Genomic DNA, 17,373 nt, shown 5'->3' on the forward strand with positions numbered 1-17,373 from the left:
AAATGTAAAATACAAACATAATAATGAAATTAAATTATTTTTACCTTGCCATGCGCACGAAGATTTTTCCTTACTATGTCCAATAAACTCTTTCTAGCTGGTTCAAACACTCGTTTCATGATGTATCACTTTTTACTCCACACACGATAGAAAAATATCATTGAATACACAAATATTTTAACATAATGACAAACATAAAAACTGTTTTAATCAATAAGACTACCGTAACGTTACCGATTCAACGAACAACACGATTAGACAGTTCAAAGTCAACTGACGGATGTTCGCAACGATTAGCCTGTTACTACGTTAATCGTTTAGCTACAATTAGGTTACTATTCTTCGATAACAAATGATTTTAACAAAAAATGATATCACTATTATTAAATAACATATTTCTCGATGCATATTGAATATTTATTATATAATTGTATTCTATATTTTTAAAGGATTCAATTTCGAATTTGATACATATTATACAACAATGCATTTCCGTGTTACAATTTCAAATTAAATTCGAAACGAAGTATTCTTGTTTTCTATCGACATTGTGTAAGTAAATGATGTAAATGTACTTCCTTACATACATATTTTATTTAAATTAAGCATAAAGATATCTACAGCAATAAAAGGTAATATACGTAAAATTATAAAGGAAAATTCAAAATGACAGGTATATGAAGTAATTTTACATATATATACAAAATACTAATACTCTGCTTATAGTGACTGCATAAATTTATAATTACAATGATTGCATTAACTATTGCTATACATTGCAAAGGTTTAACAATAATAAGTACATAATTAAGAAATTTTTATCTTCGTAAATTGTATCTATGAAATCTAATAATATCTAATAAAAATAATACTGATTAATGGCATTAAAAAAGTACTTGACATATTTGGAATTGATTGCTTTCAATTCACCAAACTCAAAGCTACAAAAGTTACTTACTTTTGTATTACTTACGAATATCAAGACCAATAAAAAACCTTAAAAACATAATAATTATATTAATTGTAGTTATTTTTTTGCCTTAGGACACTCTAAAATTGGGAGTGGTGGTGGAGTTGCTTCACTAGGATTTCCCAGCCACACAGATTTACTGAAACGACCCTTTGTAACAGGTGCTTGCCATTTATTGATACACATAACTGCAACTGTAGGCTTCTCTGCAGTGACTGTTGCTATAGTTGCAGTTCTAAAAGTGAAATGAAATTTATTTAGATAATCGAAAAAATAAATTATTTGTGCATTCTAATTATAAGATAACTTATTTAGCATTTTGAGGTAGGAAAAGAATAAAGAGGTGTATCATAATATAAAAACAGCATTTATTAATTAAAAAATATATTACAAATTGACTGAAAAATTTTGTTTGTAAAATAGTTTCCAAGTATGTATCAGACAATGTATTCAAGTGTATGTATGTGATCATTCAATATTTACAATAATTCTAACACTCTGCAAAAGATATATTACTTAATCATTTATCATACCTAAAATTCACACTTTAGTAAATTTTGTACATTACAGAATATGAAATATTTTCAATTAATAATTTTCCCAATATAATCTCCCCGTTTTGATTCATATTCTAGCTGGTTCTGATTGGTACTTTTTTAAGAAACGAATAAACGATACATGTGTTGTGTCACCAAAGTCGTTAAACTATTGATTAACATAGAATTTATTACAAAAGTTTCTAGTAAAACATACATTTTATATCTATTTTATTTAACAAAAAATACAAATTATTAAAACAATAGGAAAGTGCGTTACTACAAACTTATAATTGATGTAAATTGGCCTGGTGCTACCAATAATTAAAAATATTTGTTTAGAAAGTAAGAATAATCAATGCCTTTATTGTATAAATATAAATCCAATAGTTTTCATACAAACAGTACACAGTTGTATGAAATAACAGAAAGCATGAAGCCATTGATCATGGTAAAAAATAAATTATTCTTTCTAATGCCAAGGCACTTGATTTGGATGACTAATGGAACCCAATTTGTAGTACCTTGTTGTAGAAGGTGTTTGTTGTGTTCCTGCTGAGTGATTAGGTGGTGTTGCTGCTGTAGGAGTTTCAGCACTTTGAGCAGAAGTGCCATCACCTTTCAAAACAGCAACACACTTCCAATTATTAATATAATTATCTTTCCATAATCGAACACAACCATCGTCTCCCGAACTTGCTAGAATAGTTCCCATAATATTCCAACATACACGCCATACTGTAAAATCATGATCCAGAAATTGTGCTGCTGTAGTAATTTCAAAACGCGGTGAACCGCTTTGTATACTATCCCTGTAAGAGTAACATAACATCTTCTAGTTTCTTATTCACTCAGCATTTATACAAATTGCAGGACTTATACTTACAATATAGGTTTCAATGTAATTATTCGAACATCTTTTGTTGCAGTGGCTAGTGTATGAAAACTTCTGCCCAAGTTTGGAGCAAATGCAATGTCATGAACAGGATCAGTAATTTGCAATGTTTCTGTTTTTGCCCATCTTCTACTACTTTCAGAATATTCATAAATAAAGACTTTTCCTCCAGACGATGGGTTTGGATCATCACTTGCAACTGCTAACATTGGAGGATGTAACCTAATGTACATAATAAATAAAAAAACATTAAATAATTTCGAAAATATAAATCAAATATACTATTAATAAGACTTTGTTATTTCTTCACCTTGAAAGTGATGGATTCCATGAGAGACAACTACACTGAAGCTTGCAACTAATATCGTGTTGTAGAGTCCATTGACTCAAATTCATAACATCTGGAGCTTCATATATTCGAATTACTCCATCTTCGCTACAAGTAGCTAATAAAAGGCCTAGTGTTTTAGGTGCAAATTTTACATCCGTAACAGACTTTCGGGAATCTACTAAATTTGTCCGCCTAACCCAATGTCTCATACCACGTTCACCAGGACCTGATCCTTCTCCAACTATTAATATCATACAAAACCATAGACTAACCACTTATAGTAAAGAAAAATAATTAATAGTAAATTATAATTCTACCTATCTCCTCCCATACAGCTGCTGTCCTATCAAAAGAACATGTTGCAAGAACCTGGCCAAATTCCGGGTGGGCCCAAGTAACTTTCCACACAGAGCCACTATGAGCTTTCCAAGATGCAGTTAAATGCCAATTTCCATGTTCATCTTCATCCCAAACCTAAGTAAATTCGATCATCTTCACACATGACTATACCAACAAATCCTTATAATACAATTGTATACTTATCAACTGTAAACATGATCTTACTTTCACAAACTGATCACTGGAGCATGTTGCCATGCGTTGTCCGTAAAAATCATAAGCTATATCGTGGATCAAATCCTTATGCTCAGCATTAATACTATGGGCTTCAAACATTCTTAATGTTTATTTGAATATTGCGGTGCAAAACAAACTTCCGCCAACAATGCGCGCGTGTTAAAATAGTATAGAGGTTAGGATATAATACTTAAATATTTTTGTGAAATTAGACAAATGTCAAAATATTTAAAAATGTAATATTTGCAGTATAATATATAAACCAAACGTCACAAATGAGAATCACTTATTTTCTTTTATATATACTTAAAATTGTTATATCACTAAAGAGGAGGGAAAACGCAATACAACTAATCTTACTAACATCCTTTATGATTACTTTGAATGCAAAAATAAAATATTTAATAAAAATCACAAAACAAAGTCACTAATACTATATTGATCAATTGAAAGTTCTTTTTGTTCTTCAAATCTTGAATTTCAAAAATACTATTCGAATGCATTTCAATGAACACTTTGGCACAATCTGTACCGCATGAGAGAAAAGTTACCAAGTTCCGCTTCCTTTTATCTAAAATCACTAAAAATTGTACCAATATAAATTAATTACTGATTTATAATTCACAACTATTACGCATGTTATAATATTATCATTTATAAAATGTGTAAACATTAATAGCAATAACAGATGAAAATAAAAATTTATTTAAACCACCGACCTTTACAAATTTTTTTATATCTTGTATTTCTACTTACACTAATTATAAGAATTTTCATCAAACAATAGTTGAAATAATTATTAACAATATCTATTATGTAAATAATGATTGATTATTAGAAACAAATAATCTATTATGTAAATAATACAAAATAATTTGTCGATAAATGAGACAACCAATTGAATTAACTGTCAATCTGCAACGTCACACCCTTAAAAAGTTCACATAGACTCATACTTAGAAACACAAGTGGACGCGAACCAAAGAGAATTTCACGGTGAGAACGTGTCAAACTACATATTTGTTAAAGTATACCGAACAGTATAAAATAAAATAATTATTTAAGGTAATAGTACATATATATATATATATATATATATTTATTTATATGTTTTCATAATTCTTTCACTTTACAAATATTCTTTTTCTCTATTTATTTTATAATGTTCCGTTATTTAAATATAATATATAAACCACCAGGTTAATTTTGTAACGTTTCAGATGATCACGGATGTACAGCTGGCTGTTTTCTGCAACATCCTTGGCGCTATATTATTTTGTTTAGTATTTCTCTTTCACTACATAAATGCAAATTACTCAAAATGAGAGAATAGGATATTTCTCTTAAACTTAACCTTAACTTGCGTCATTAAACATTTTCCACTGAAGTTGCATATCTATACGTTGTATTTGAAACTATACGAATGACGTGTGTTAATATAAATGGCTTTAAGTTTAAAAATACATTCCACATTAAGTAAAGGTACCTTTTCTTTATCCTATTTTATTTCTAAATTATAAAATTAATCTCTCTGATCATGTATAGTGATGGAAAAACAATAAATAATGAAAAATGATGGAATCTACGTGTTACGATTAATTCCTATCTTCGGATGATATTCTTAATCATGAAGTTAGCTACTAGTATATTATAATTATATATAGTCACGTATTATCTTTTGTATGCACAATCGCATATAGAAATTTGCAATAGAGTTTTAAACATCTTGCACATAAATTTAGAAAAGTTAACCGGCAATGACAGACGATTCCAATGGAGAATTCACGTTTGAATTTATTGAAAGAAAGACAGATGAACATTCTGCAACTGGAGAAATTATGAAGACAGGTGAGAAAGGCAAAACATAAACACCTGTATATCTGTCAGATACCTTTCCAAATTAAAACTTTACATTTATTACATTCAGCTTTTATAATTTTTTATATAAAAGAAAATTAATTAACCATAGCATACAACATTGTGAGATGTAACAAATGTATCTTATGATATAAAAGATACAAACAAATTATAATGTTGTTCAAAAAAATATTTTTGAAAAAATGATAATTTTCATTTTAAAAATAGAAAATAAGTAATTCATTCATTGAAGGTTCAATTTTGCAACATGAACATTTCATTACAATATTTACAATTTGTATAAACGATAAAATCTATATAATTTTCAGATTCTTTTAGCAGCTTATTTTCATCTACATCTGAAGCAGTGCCATTAGGTGTGCCAACATCTTCAGAAAATGTAATATCAAATATAGCTCCACCTATAGCATTGCCCAGCTTTGTTTCAAATCCAGGAACCCCATTATCAAAAAAATCTTCTCATAATTTGAAGCCATCTGTACAAAAGAATCATGAGCCTAGTAACTCAATGTTAAATACTGTCGTTCAGTCTATGCCTTCACAGCAAGAACCACATCAAGTAACTACTGCTGTTACTACAACTCCGTTAATTCAAAATGTACAAACTACATTGCAAACAGAAAGCCCAATGCAAGATTCAGGTGGTGGTTTTCTATCATGGGTTAAAAAAACAATGATAGAAAAGGGTATCATGACCAGAATTGCAATGGAAACAAAGAATAATTTTAATAGTATGTTGACAACATTAGATCCACAGATGCGTGAATTTATTTGTAAGTAAGAAAGTTATTAATCCTAAGAGGCAAGTAGAAATCGAAGTCTAAATAAACTTTCTTTATTTGTAAATATGATCTTGCTAATACTTCCTTGGTTAGAAAATTTTGTTCTCAAATATGTGCCATTGTATATGTGATTATGTTATTGCATCATAAGAGAAAGGAGTATATATATGTATTATGTTATTTTTGGATGAACTACAAGCCAAACTTAATTCAATGACTGTAACTGTTCTTTTGTACACTCACTGTCTAAACTGTCAATTGCAAAATATTGAAAGTTTTTAATAAATAAAAATGTTCCATTCATATTTTATTTATGAAGTGATCTAAACTGTGTAAATTGTATGTATATATATATATCAGTGATTCAAATTTTGTATGTAAGAAACAAGTGCATATATAAATGCAAAAACAAGTTAGTTCTGTTGTTTGCATGGTAAATGCAGATAGTAATGATTTACTCCTGTTGTGACTCAAATGAAATTAGGAATGGAACTTTACAGTGAACATAACATTATACCTGTATATAATTTCATAAAAAAAAGATAATTTTTAAACATAATTTTTTATAAACAAAACATCATTTTATAAATTCTTGCATTTAAAACAGAAACCTATTGCTATGGAAATAGAAGTTTCAGAATCTAAGTACAAGATTTATACCATTCTCGTGCAAATAGTGGCTGTGCAACATGTTACTTAATGTACAGGCATATATGCGAACTCTGTTAAAACTGTACATTTCAGATTCTGGTGGTGATGTAGAGATTGTAGTTGCTTCAGATAAGGATGTAAATATAAGTCTTGTAAGCCAAGCATTTCAAACAGTTTTTGGAAAAGCAACAGTGACGTAAGTAATATGTACATAATTCAAATTATGTTTAATTTATTAGATACATATGAATGCATTTTTAATTAGTACATGGTTACTTTTTCAGAGGTGTACCAGTTGATTGTTCTGTTATTGCTGTTCAACCAGTTGGTTTTGCCGCTGGAATAAAAGGAGCAAAAGACAGAATTAATTCTGCCCGAAATGATCCAAGTTTACCAAAAGATATACCTATAATTGCTATGGAAAACTTCTTGTTAGAAGTTGGTGAAGACAAGTGGTACGATTTAGGAGTGGTACTTCTCAATGATCCTAAGAACGACGTGAATTTGCAAACATTTACCCAAATGACACCAGTACCAAGTCATATAGTAACAATGGCACAAGAAGCTACACCTGAAAATTACCCTCTCAAATGGTCTGGATTTACAGTTACTGTTGGTAGTTTAATAGCAAGCAATTTACAGGTATGTTTCAAACAAAAACAGTAGACAATTATTTTGATTATTTTAAAAATATAAAAATATGTCTAAAGGTTTCTCATAATGAATGGTATCATGCACTGACTGGAGTCTCTAGGAGGGATATTATGGTTTTAGCAGTTCAATCATTGGCTGGAATCTACAAGAATACAATTAATCCTGTGTAAATTCTTATGAAGAATATGATAACCCAATTTATCAATAGATTGCATTTTTATAAATGTAATTTTAATAATGTATAATATATTTAAAAAATGTATCAAAATTAATTCCATAAACTAGTAATTCTAATATTATTTTTATGCATTATTGAAATAATAGATTCAATTCAATTCCAATGAATGTGACTTATGTACTAAAGTATTGTTCATAAATTAAGAATGGTATTTTAATCATATCTTGTAATATGTACAAAAAATGAATAAAACGAATAAATTGAAGTATATTAAAAAATAGATTTGGTATGCTAAATTTGATGAGTCATTTTATTCTGCTTTAATTGTAGCAATATTTTTATTATAAAATGAATCTCTCTGATCATGTATAGTGAATGAAAAAACAATAAATAATGAAAAATAACGGAATCTACGTGTCACGATTAATTCCTATCTTCGGATGATATTCTTGATCATGAAGTTAGCTACTAGTACACGTAATTATATATAGTCACGTATTGTCTTTTGTATGCACAATTGCATATAGAAATTCGCAATATAGTTTTGGACATCTTACGCGTAAATTTAGAAAAGTTAACCGGCAATGACAGACGATTCCAATGGGGAATTTACGTTTGAATTTATTGAAAGAAAGACGGATGAACATTCTGCAACTGGAGAAATTATGAAGACAGGTAAGACTGAAGGGCAAAACATAAACACCTGCGTATTTGTCAGATACCTTTCCAAATTAAAACTTTACATTTATTACATTCAATTTTTGTAATTTTTTATATAAAAGAAAATTAATTAAACATAACCTACAACATTGTGAAATATAACAAATGTATTTTGTGATATAAAAGACATTATAAACAATTTATAATATTATTAAAAAAAAATATTTTTAGAAATATGACAACTTCCATTTTAAAAATAGAAAATAAGTAATTCATTCATTGAAGGTTCAATTTTGCAACATGAACATTTCATTACAATATTCACAATTTGTATAAACGATAAAATCTATGTAATTTTCAGATTCTTTTAGCAGCTTATCTTCATCTACATCTGAAGCAGTGCCATTAGGTGTGTCAACATCTTCAGAAAATTTAATATCAAATGTAGCACCACCTACAGCATTGCCTAGCTTTGTTTCCAATCCAGGGAACTCATTGTCAAAAAAATCTTCTCAAAATTTGAAGCCATCTGTACAAAAGAATCATGAGCCTAGTAACTCAATGTTAAATACTGTTGTTCAGTCTACACCTTTACAGCAAGAACCACATCAGTTAACTGCAGCTGTTACTACAACTCCGTCAATTCAAAATGCACAAACTACATTGCAAACAGAATGTCCAATGCAGGATCCAGGTGGCGGTTTTCTATCTTGGGTTAAAAATACAATGATAGAAAGGGGTATCATAACTAGAATTGCAATGGAAACCAAAAATAATTTTAATAGTATGATGACAATGTTAGATCCCCAGATGCGCGAATTCATTTGTAAGTAAAAAAGTTATTAATCCTAAGATACAAGTAAAAGTGGAAGTCAGAATAAACTTTCTTTATTTATAAATATGTTGATCTTAGTAATAATACTCTGCTTTGTAAATTTTGTTCTCAAATGTGTGTCACAGTATGTGTAATTATGTTATTGCATCATAACGGAAAGGAGTGTATATATGTATCATGTTATTTTTGGATGAACTGCAAGCCAAACTTAATTCAATGAACTGTTCTTCTGTACACTGACTGTCTGAACTGTCAATTGGAAATATTGAAAGTTTTTAATAAACAAAAATGTTCCATTCATATTTTATTTATGAAGTGTTCTAAACTGTGTAAATTGTATGCATATATACTAGTGATATAAATTTCATATATATGAAAGAAGTGTAAACATAAATCCAAAAACAAGTTAGTTTCATTATTTGCATTGTAAATGCAGGCAGTAATTATTTACTTGTGTGATTCAAATAAAATGAAATATAGTACTTTACATTGAACACAACAATGTATCTATATATAATTTCATAAAAATATGACAATATTTAAACATGATTTTTAATAATTTAAAATAATATTTTATAAAGTCTTGCATTTAAAACAGAAACATATTGCTATGGAAATAAAAGTTTCAGAATCTAAGTACAAGATTTATACCATTCTCAAGCGAATAGTGGCTGTGCAACATGTTAGTTAATGTACAGACATATATGCGATCTCTGTTAAAACTGTACATTTCAGATTCTGGTGGCGATGTAGAGATTGTAGTTGCTTCTGATAAGGATGTAAATATAAGTCTTGTACGCCAAGCTTTTCAAACAGTTTTTGGAAAAGCAACAGTGACGTAAGTAATATGTACATAATTCAAATTGTGTTTAATTTATTAGATACATATGAATGTATTTTTAATTAGTACATGGTTACTTTTTCAGAGGTGTACCAGTTGATTGTTCAGTTATTGCTGCTCAACCAGTTGGTTTTGCTGCTGGAATAAAAGGAGCAAAAGACAGAATTAATTCTGCCCGAAATGATCCAAGTTTACCAAGAGATATACCTATAATTGCTATGGAAAACTTTTTATTAGAAGTTGGTGAAGATAAGTGGTACGATTTAGGAGTGGTACTTCTCAATGATCCTAAGAACGACGTGAATTTGCAAACATTTACCCAAATGACACCAGTACCAAGTCATATAGTAACAATGGCACAAGAAGCTACACCTGAAAATTACCCTCTCAAATGGTCTGGATTAACAGTTACTGTTGGTAGTTTAATGGCAAGCAATTTACAGGTATGTTTCAAACAAAAATAGTAAACAATTATTTTGATCTTTTTAAAAATATAAAAAAATGTCCAAAGGTTTCTCACAATGAATGGCACCACGCGCTTACTGGAGTCTCTAGGAGGGATATTACACTTTTAGCAGTTCAATCATTGGCTGGAATCTACAAGAATACAATTAATCCTGTGTAAATTTTTATAAAGAATATGATAACGCATTGTATGAATACATTGCGTTTTTGTAAATGCAATTTTAATAATTTATAATATACTTAAAAAATGTATCAAAATTAATTCCATAAACTAGTAATTCTAATATTATTTTTATGCATTATTGAAATAATGGATTTAATTCAATTCCAATGAATGTGATTTATGTACTAAATTATTGTTCATAAATTAAGTGTATTTTAATTATATCTTGTAATATGTACAAAAAGATTAATGTAATCAATAAATTAAAATATATTAAAAATTAGATTTGGTATGCTGAATATGATTAATCATTTGATTCTACTGTAATTGTAGCAATATTTTTTATTTTGAAGTGAAATTTATTTCTATTTCATCCAAAGTTTATCCATTCAAATAACTTTAGTTTTCTCAATTATTTTCTATTTAAAATATTTTGGGCGTAATTTGGGTATTTTTAACAAATCAAGTCAATAAAGAGACATACTGTTTCTTAATTTCATCTTTAATTTCCTGACGTATTTTTTTTCGGTATGAGTACATTGCTGTGATCCTTTTTTTGTTATTAGTAACTTCTGAATTCGTCCAATCATTTGAGAACATCAACAAAGAAATAACAGATTAATGTAGTAAAAAAGCAATGTAAAACATCACAATTTTTGTTTTCCTTCTTTTTATATATACGAAATGGACAACATGTATATTGTCACAATAAAAACAACAATCAAGTCTTTATCTGATGCTGATATGCTAAAAACGTAAAGCCACTAGGTCTTGACAATGTGGCATGCTTAGTTAAATAAATGTACAAAATATTCCTCCCCTGCGCTAGCATACAAGTTTCCGTTATAATTACAATTTATTATCTTTTTCCATATTTATAATCGTGTATTTCTCACGGTTCTTTGCTCAAAACAAAGTTCATAATAAACCGATGTGGCTGTATACGGCTCGAGCGATATTAATTGAATTACAATATTTAAATAGATATTTAAATATGGTGCGCGCGAATCTATGGTTACAATTTGTCAAGGTATGCATTCAAATCTGGGAGACCTTCTTTCAATCCCTTCCTCTTACGTGTTTCCTGTAAGAATAGAAATAATTGTAAATTAGCAATAATCAACATACGTATGAAATTGTGTTAAAATCAATGTTTGTGTGTTTCCCTATTCAGGCAAACCAGGATAGATACTTTACTGGAACACCAAAACAAAAAACAAGTTTTTCTTCCACGAGATTAAAAATGGTAATATACTTATATTTATTCATTACCATCAGTTATGATCGTGGATATAGTTTCAATTAGTTGTTTGACAAAATAAATATTTACCTGCACAACTTGGTAAGGTCTGGAGCTAGGTTCCATTGGATCACCGGGCAAGATTTGCCAATGGTCGAATACACATTGTGGAAAAGCTTGTCCTCCGGTATTGGAACGCAGATCAGCAGTAAAACCAAACGACTCATTTACTGGAAGATATGCTTTAACTACAAACATAGGTGTACCAGCAACTTGTTGTTCTTCAAAAACGTGACCTCTTCTACGGTTAAGGACACCGTATATACCACCAACTGCTATTTCTGGACACTAAAAAAAATACTCCGTTTGAGCAATGTATACGAAATGAATAAACTACTATACGTATTACATACAATACTAAATCTTTCGAACAATTAAGAAGCTTAGTTTACCTGAATTTCACACAAATAAACTGGTTCCATAAGTCGAGGAGATGCAGTAAGGAGACAAGCATAAAGGCAACGTCTTGTGGTAGGGATAATCTGACCACCACCTCTGTGAATAGCATCGGCATGTAGTGTTACGTCATGAATATTAAAACGTACACCTCTCAAGTTCTCTTCCGAAAGAACACCCTACAATATAAATAATTATAAGTTGACAAATCAAGGAAATACAGTTTTAAGCATTTTTTAAAAATATGTTGTACCTCTTTCGTGGCCCATTGGAATCCAGCTACAACAGAATCTTTAATTTCGTTAAGATACTGCACTCCTTTCGAACAATCTACAAGGATGTTGGGTCCAGTTCCCTCAGGTCCGAAGCACCAAATCTTCCTAACTTCAGTTACATCATAGTCATACCTGACATTTAAGTGACGAGCACGTACTTTGAAATCATCCCTTGGATTAATGTCACCCTGTAAAATTTGTAGATAGTAAGTAGAAATGCAAATTATATATATATTCATAAGCAAATGAAACATACATTATCAATATCTTCAGCAAGACCATCGGGCATAGGACATGCCATCATGAACAAACGATTGTGTTTATTGGGTGATTTTGAAAGACACACTTGATTCGATTGTTCCGAAATCGTTTCTCTATAAGAAACAACAGGATCCGATTTCTTAATAGGTATACAAGCATGATCCTCTTCCAAATCTTTCAAACAAATTTCAAGATGAAGTTCTCCAGCACCAGCGATAATATGTTCTCCAGATTCTTCGATGATACATTGTACCATAGGATCAGATTTTGCCAAACGTTTAAGACCTGAACATAAACATTTTAGGATAAAGTAACATCCATGCAAGATGTGAAATATGAATGTAAATCATTAGTCGTCAGATTTGAAATAAAAATCACGGTTTATCATAACCCAATGCTCTATAGGTAGTTTCATCCTTAATTATAAAATTTCAATGAATTACAGATTCAATTAAATAGAGTAATGAATGTACCTTCAACCAACTTGGGCAAATCTGCTGGATTTTTAGGTTCAACGGCGACACGCACTACAGGAGAAACTGAGAACTTCATAACTTTCATGTTATGTGCTTCTTTACACGTGGTAATAGTACCAGTTTTCACTAAGAATTGATCAACACCAACAAGTCCACAAATATTACCTAAATAAAACAATAAACAAATCAGTAACAATATGTACATGATCTTTAAAAAATAATTTGGTATTATTAATTATCAGTTGGCCGTTCTAATGTCTTTCAAAAACTATCAGTACAGGTCTGTGTGAACAATCATCATTAAATTATTTATTTAAGAATTAATAAGGTTGAATTCGTAATCATATAAACATTGAATAGGATTTACTAACCAGAAGGCACATCTTCAATCGCCTCAACATAACGACCCATCATCAAAATTGTACGCTGAATAGTTTTTTCATAAAGATCATCCTTTTTGCCTGGTTGGAAATTCGGACCCATAATACGTGCTTTCATACCGGTACTCACATTTCCAGAGAATACACGACCAAAAGCATAGAAACGACCTTTATCAGAAGTCGGGACCATTTTTGAAACATACATCATAAGTGGCCCATGTGGATCACAGTTCTGTAAAATAAAATATTCATTAATATAAATGTACTAGTTCGTATATATATATTTGAACCAAATGCAAATTTCTAATCAGTTAAAAATTATATCTATCATATATCTCAGTACAGGTCTATGGTTAACATCATATGTAATAAAACTTGATTAACGCGTATTAGAAACATTAAAGATTTAAATACCTTAATACCAATCGCGGCTTCATCGTCATGTGGACCTTCGTACAACATTTCCATACGGTATTTTTGAGCGGTGACGGGAGATGGCAAGTGAATAGCAATCATCTGAAGTAAAGCTTCTCCAGCAGGTAACCACGTTCTCATAACAACCTGAAATATAGAAGAATAGTAATGTACAATAATGTACTTATTAACTGCTAGATTAGTAAATATTTAAGATTCAAGTAGTATCAGAACCTGTTCTAATAATCAGTCAAAAAATTTCAGTAGAGGTGTCAGAAAATATTTAGAACAATCATCATAAATATTTTTAAAATATGTCAAAATTATATTTTCCTAATGTAAGTGGAATTGAATTGATTATTTTACAAAAAATGTTTACCTTAAGAAGTGCTTTACCATCTTTATCTTTGTCTTCTGGCTTCAAAACAATTCCTAATTTCTGCAACAAACTGTCCGCTTCTTTTTTTTTGTAATTCATAATACTACCAAATACCTGTAAATTAAACGTGTATTAGTATTATTTAAAGTAAATTAACAATTAATTAATATAACAATATTAATCGAAAACATACCTTATAAATTGGATCTAAGACATACATGCAGAATGATCGTTTGTTATCAATTTCCTTCTGTTTGCTCCACTTCTTGGTTTTGAGGTTAAAGAATGATTCTCCCCATAATCTATTCATAAGTTTTGCGACATCAATGTTGAATTTTTCGGCGTACATTTCAGAAAATTGTTTTAACGTAAACGCCCAACCGTGAAGACCAGAACCAAAACCGACAGATCCTTTGCTAGGATCTACCTATATAGAACGAGAATAAAATTATTATAAAATCAACATTGTATATAAAGAGAAAATATATACTTACTCTAACTTCACCCATGGGACCATCATCATCCGAATACGTAGCAATAATAACGTTCACGTTTTCAACAATACGTTGGAAAGTTTGATAGAGATCTTCACTATCAAGCTGAAGTTCCAATAGTGCTCTGTCCATCTTGTTCATGAATAATACGGGTTTGATACGTTCAGCAATAGCTTGACGAAGTACAGTTTCCGTTTGTACGCAAACACCTTAAAAAATAAAGGCTGGATTAAAATTGCGATAAAGTAAAAAATAAAAATGTATTATAAAATTGTAGCAATTGTGTCGTAGCATATTAGTAGTGAACATAAAGATAGAGGTCCACTAATAGCGTTTAAACACAGCTGCTTTTAATCTTCTTTCATTACTGCACCGTCAGCACTGTCCATGTACATTAACCAGATAAACCAGCTAATATACTACAGAGTAACACTTTTTGTGCTGAAAGGGAATTTAGTGCAAAACAAATTACTTTAATACACCAATGTCATTATTAAAGACACTCAATATATAATTTGTTGCTAGAATTAAAAAAACCAGTTGTAAAATATATACCAGATACACAATCGACGACTACTAGAGCTCCATCAGTTACACGGAGAGCAGCTGTTACTTCACTAGAGAAATCTACGTGGCCAGGTGAATCAATCAGATTAATCAAGAAACCCTTTTCATCTTTGTCGCGTTGGTCAGGATTTGTGATAAAAACTAAATCTTTCTCTGCGAGGGCAAAGAACATAGAAATAGCACTGTAAAGAAATTTTAAATATTAACTATGGAATAATGAATAAGAATTACAACCTAATAAAAGATACACAGAGCAAACTTACGTAGATTTAATTGTGATACAACGTTCCTGCTCGTCCTTACGAGTATCAGTGAAACGGGTCTCGCCAGCCTTGGCACCGGCAATAATACCGGCTTTGGACACAAGGGAGTCAGTCAAAGTTGACTTTCCATGATCGACGTGTGCAATGACGGACATATTTCTGATGTTTTTCTTTTTGTCCATCATGTCACGTATCTCGTCCACCGTGAAGTTCACCTGAAACAAATGACAGTTTTATAAATACAGAATATATATACTTAACCCATTCTAAGAACACCAGGACAAATATATTAATCGAGATGTCTCATATTCAAAAACTTGATTACATTACGCACAATAATATCAAGAGATGCATAAAGTCAACAAAACTTAACATTATTAACAGTTAGAAACTTCACAAAATTTCCATGTCAATCCAAAGTGCACACTTAATATTTCTTTAAAGTATCGAATCTTGAAGTCAACAAAAATGTTCATTTGCATAAAAAAAAATTTAATAATCTTGATACTGACCATATTGGTATTAAAGCTTCGCAAATCTTGATAAATACTACGGACACGTATACGTTATAATTTACAACAAAAGGAAATAGCATCTTTCCATGTGGACATTTTTCTTTGCACAGCGTCCGTACGTTCTGTGTACTTGAGTAATTCCTGACCCTAGAACTTTACGACTTCCTCATTCTCTATATACACCATGCGAAGTATTTGATGTGTTTTTTTGTACAATAATAATCGTGGATCCTTTCCGTAACATTCCCCAATGCAGAAGGAATCGTCAGAGCTTTTTACGACTCACAATGTTCTGAGAGCATGCTGATTCGTATCAAGAGCTCTGCAAAACTCCATGACACGTTGCCTTCCAAACGAGAGACGAAACATATTTGAACTTTGAACATCGACAACATTGAACCTTTGTGACGTAAAATTTTCCGGAATGTTCCATCGATTTATTCGCAGAACCGTCAGAGATCTTTGTCCCGGCATATCCATCACGAGCCTCAAAATTCGTCCTCGAAAGGAGTTGCGCAATCCCAAGTAATCTGCCAGTTTTTTGAATTTTCCCGAACCCAGGTGACGCTCGGTCTTCAAAAATATTCGCATCTCTGCACTCCACGCACCGTACAGATCTACATGTTCGTGATAGTTCATAACGATTATACGTACCATTTTGGATGTTGTCCGATTTCCGTTGGCCTGGTCAGAAATATACGTGCACCAACAATGGCGGACTCCCTGGGAAAGAACACGAGTTTCGTGAAAGGGACGAACGTTTCGTGCACGATAGAGGGCACCGGTTGTCACACGTATTTCGTGTCGTGCACAGGACCAATTGGAATTTCGTGATCCCTACCACGTGGCTGAACTTGCGTGCGCAGGTTGCAGGTGATTGTGTGCGATTTTAAATGCAATCCGTTAATCTGATTGGTATTGTATTGTAGCAACTGTTGAGTGCAGTGCTGCCACCTAACCGATTCAAATTGAAATAGGAGAAAGGAAACTATGCACTTTTCTTTCGTTATTTCTTCCTCTGTTAAACAATGGTATTACACAAAGAAAATTAAAATTCAGTCAAATAACTGTAATAATTATGCAAATTGCAATTGATTACCCTTAATCGTATATCTTTTTAAAAATATTAGAGCTTTTTGTATTATTCCTCTAACTTTTATCGCCATTATATGTAAACATTGCTAGATCGTTTCATTTAATGTAAAAAATATCCATTTTTTAAAATCATAATAGAGTGG

General features: G+C 30.7%; 5 protein-coding genes across 8 annotated transcripts; 3 read left to right on the plus strand and 2 right to left on the minus strand.

The window, feature by feature from the left end:
* Positions 1 to 1,003: 1,003 nt before the first annotated feature.
* On the minus strand, positions 1,004 to 3,825 carry Nup44a (nuclear pore complex protein Nup44A). 3 transcript variants are annotated; one of them, XM_076310571.1, is made up of 6 exons: positions 3,297 to 3,825; positions 3,050 to 3,224; positions 2,712 to 2,973; positions 2,393 to 2,623; positions 2,031 to 2,318; positions 1,004 to 1,205 (listed from the first exon to the last, which is right to left on the minus strand). In XM_076310571.1, the coding sequence occupies exons 3-6, from the start codon at positions 2,939 to 2,941 to the stop codon at positions 1,028 to 1,030; spliced, it is 927 nt and encodes a 308-aa protein (XP_076166686.1). In that variant the 5' UTR covers positions 2,942 to 2,973; positions 3,050 to 3,224; positions 3,297 to 3,825; the 3' UTR covers positions 1,004 to 1,027. The 3 variants fall into 3 exon arrangements, with proteins under 3 accessions (XP_076166686.1, XP_076166684.1, XP_076166685.1); XM_076310569.1 differs by having other exon boundaries at positions 1,005 to 1,205; positions 3,050 to 3,206; XM_076310570.1 differs by lacking the exon at positions 1,004 to 1,205 and having other exon boundaries at positions 1,319 to 2,318; positions 3,050 to 3,206; positions 3,297 to 3,822.
* A 703-nt stretch (positions 3,826 to 4,528) lies between these two features.
* LOC143146355 (dolichyl-diphosphooligosaccharide--protein glycosyltransferase subunit 4-like) lies at positions 4,529 to 4,889 on the plus strand. The gene has a single exon (XM_076310575.1). It carries the CDS (start codon positions 4,529 to 4,531, stop codon positions 4,631 to 4,633), a length of 105 nt encoding a protein of 34 aa, XP_076166690.1. The 3' UTR covers positions 4,634 to 4,889.
* Positions 4,668 to 7,703, plus strand: LOC143146354 (protein PRRC1-like). The gene is made up of 6 exons (XM_076310574.1): positions 4,668 to 4,790; positions 5,051 to 5,156; positions 5,495 to 5,959; positions 6,713 to 6,815; positions 6,904 to 7,261; positions 7,330 to 7,703. Exons 2-6 carry the CDS (start codon positions 5,066 to 5,068, stop codon positions 7,441 to 7,443), a joined length of 1,131 nt encoding a protein of 376 aa, XP_076166689.1. The 5' UTR covers positions 4,668 to 4,790; positions 5,051 to 5,065; the 3' UTR covers positions 7,444 to 7,703.
* Positions 7,704 to 7,933: 230 nt separating this feature from the next.
* On the plus strand, positions 7,934 to 10,714 carry LOC143146353 (protein PRRC1-like). The gene is made up of 5 exons (XM_076310572.1): positions 7,934 to 8,126; positions 8,473 to 8,937; positions 9,682 to 9,784; positions 9,873 to 10,230; positions 10,299 to 10,714. Exons 1-5 carry the CDS (start codon positions 8,036 to 8,038, stop codon positions 10,410 to 10,412), a joined length of 1,131 nt encoding a protein of 376 aa, XP_076166687.1. The 5' UTR covers positions 7,934 to 8,035; the 3' UTR covers positions 10,413 to 10,714.
* Positions 10,715 to 10,896: 182 nt separating this feature from the next.
* Positions 10,897 to 16,944, minus strand: Eef2 (eukaryotic translation elongation factor 2). 2 transcript variants are annotated; one of them, XM_076310567.1, is made up of 14 exons: positions 16,790 to 16,944; positions 15,621 to 15,835; positions 15,346 to 15,539; positions 14,791 to 14,999; positions 14,490 to 14,723; positions 14,297 to 14,410; positions 13,918 to 14,064; positions 13,495 to 13,735; positions 13,121 to 13,288; positions 12,643 to 12,932; positions 12,365 to 12,574; positions 12,108 to 12,290; positions 11,746 to 12,003; positions 10,897 to 11,499 (listed from the first exon to the last, which is right to left on the minus strand). In XM_076310567.1, the coding sequence occupies exons 1-14, from the start codon at positions 16,790 to 16,792 to the stop codon at positions 11,431 to 11,433; spliced, it is 2,535 nt and encodes an 844-aa protein (XP_076166682.1). In that variant the 5' UTR covers positions 16,793 to 16,944; the 3' UTR covers positions 10,897 to 11,430. The 2 variants fall into 2 exon arrangements, with proteins under 2 accessions (XP_076166682.1, XP_076166683.1); XM_076310568.1 differs by lacking the exon at positions 16,790 to 16,944 and adding an exon at positions 16,133 to 16,271.
* Between the last annotated feature and the right edge of the window lie 429 nt (positions 16,945 to 17,373).

The sequence above is a fragment of the Ptiloglossa arizonensis genome, chromosome 4 (assembly GCF_051014685.1).
Source record: "Ptiloglossa arizonensis isolate GNS036 chromosome 4, iyPtiAriz1_principal, whole genome shotgun sequence".
Classification (NCBI taxonomy): Eukaryota; Metazoa; Arthropoda; class Insecta; order Hymenoptera; family Colletidae; genus Ptiloglossa; species Ptiloglossa arizonensis.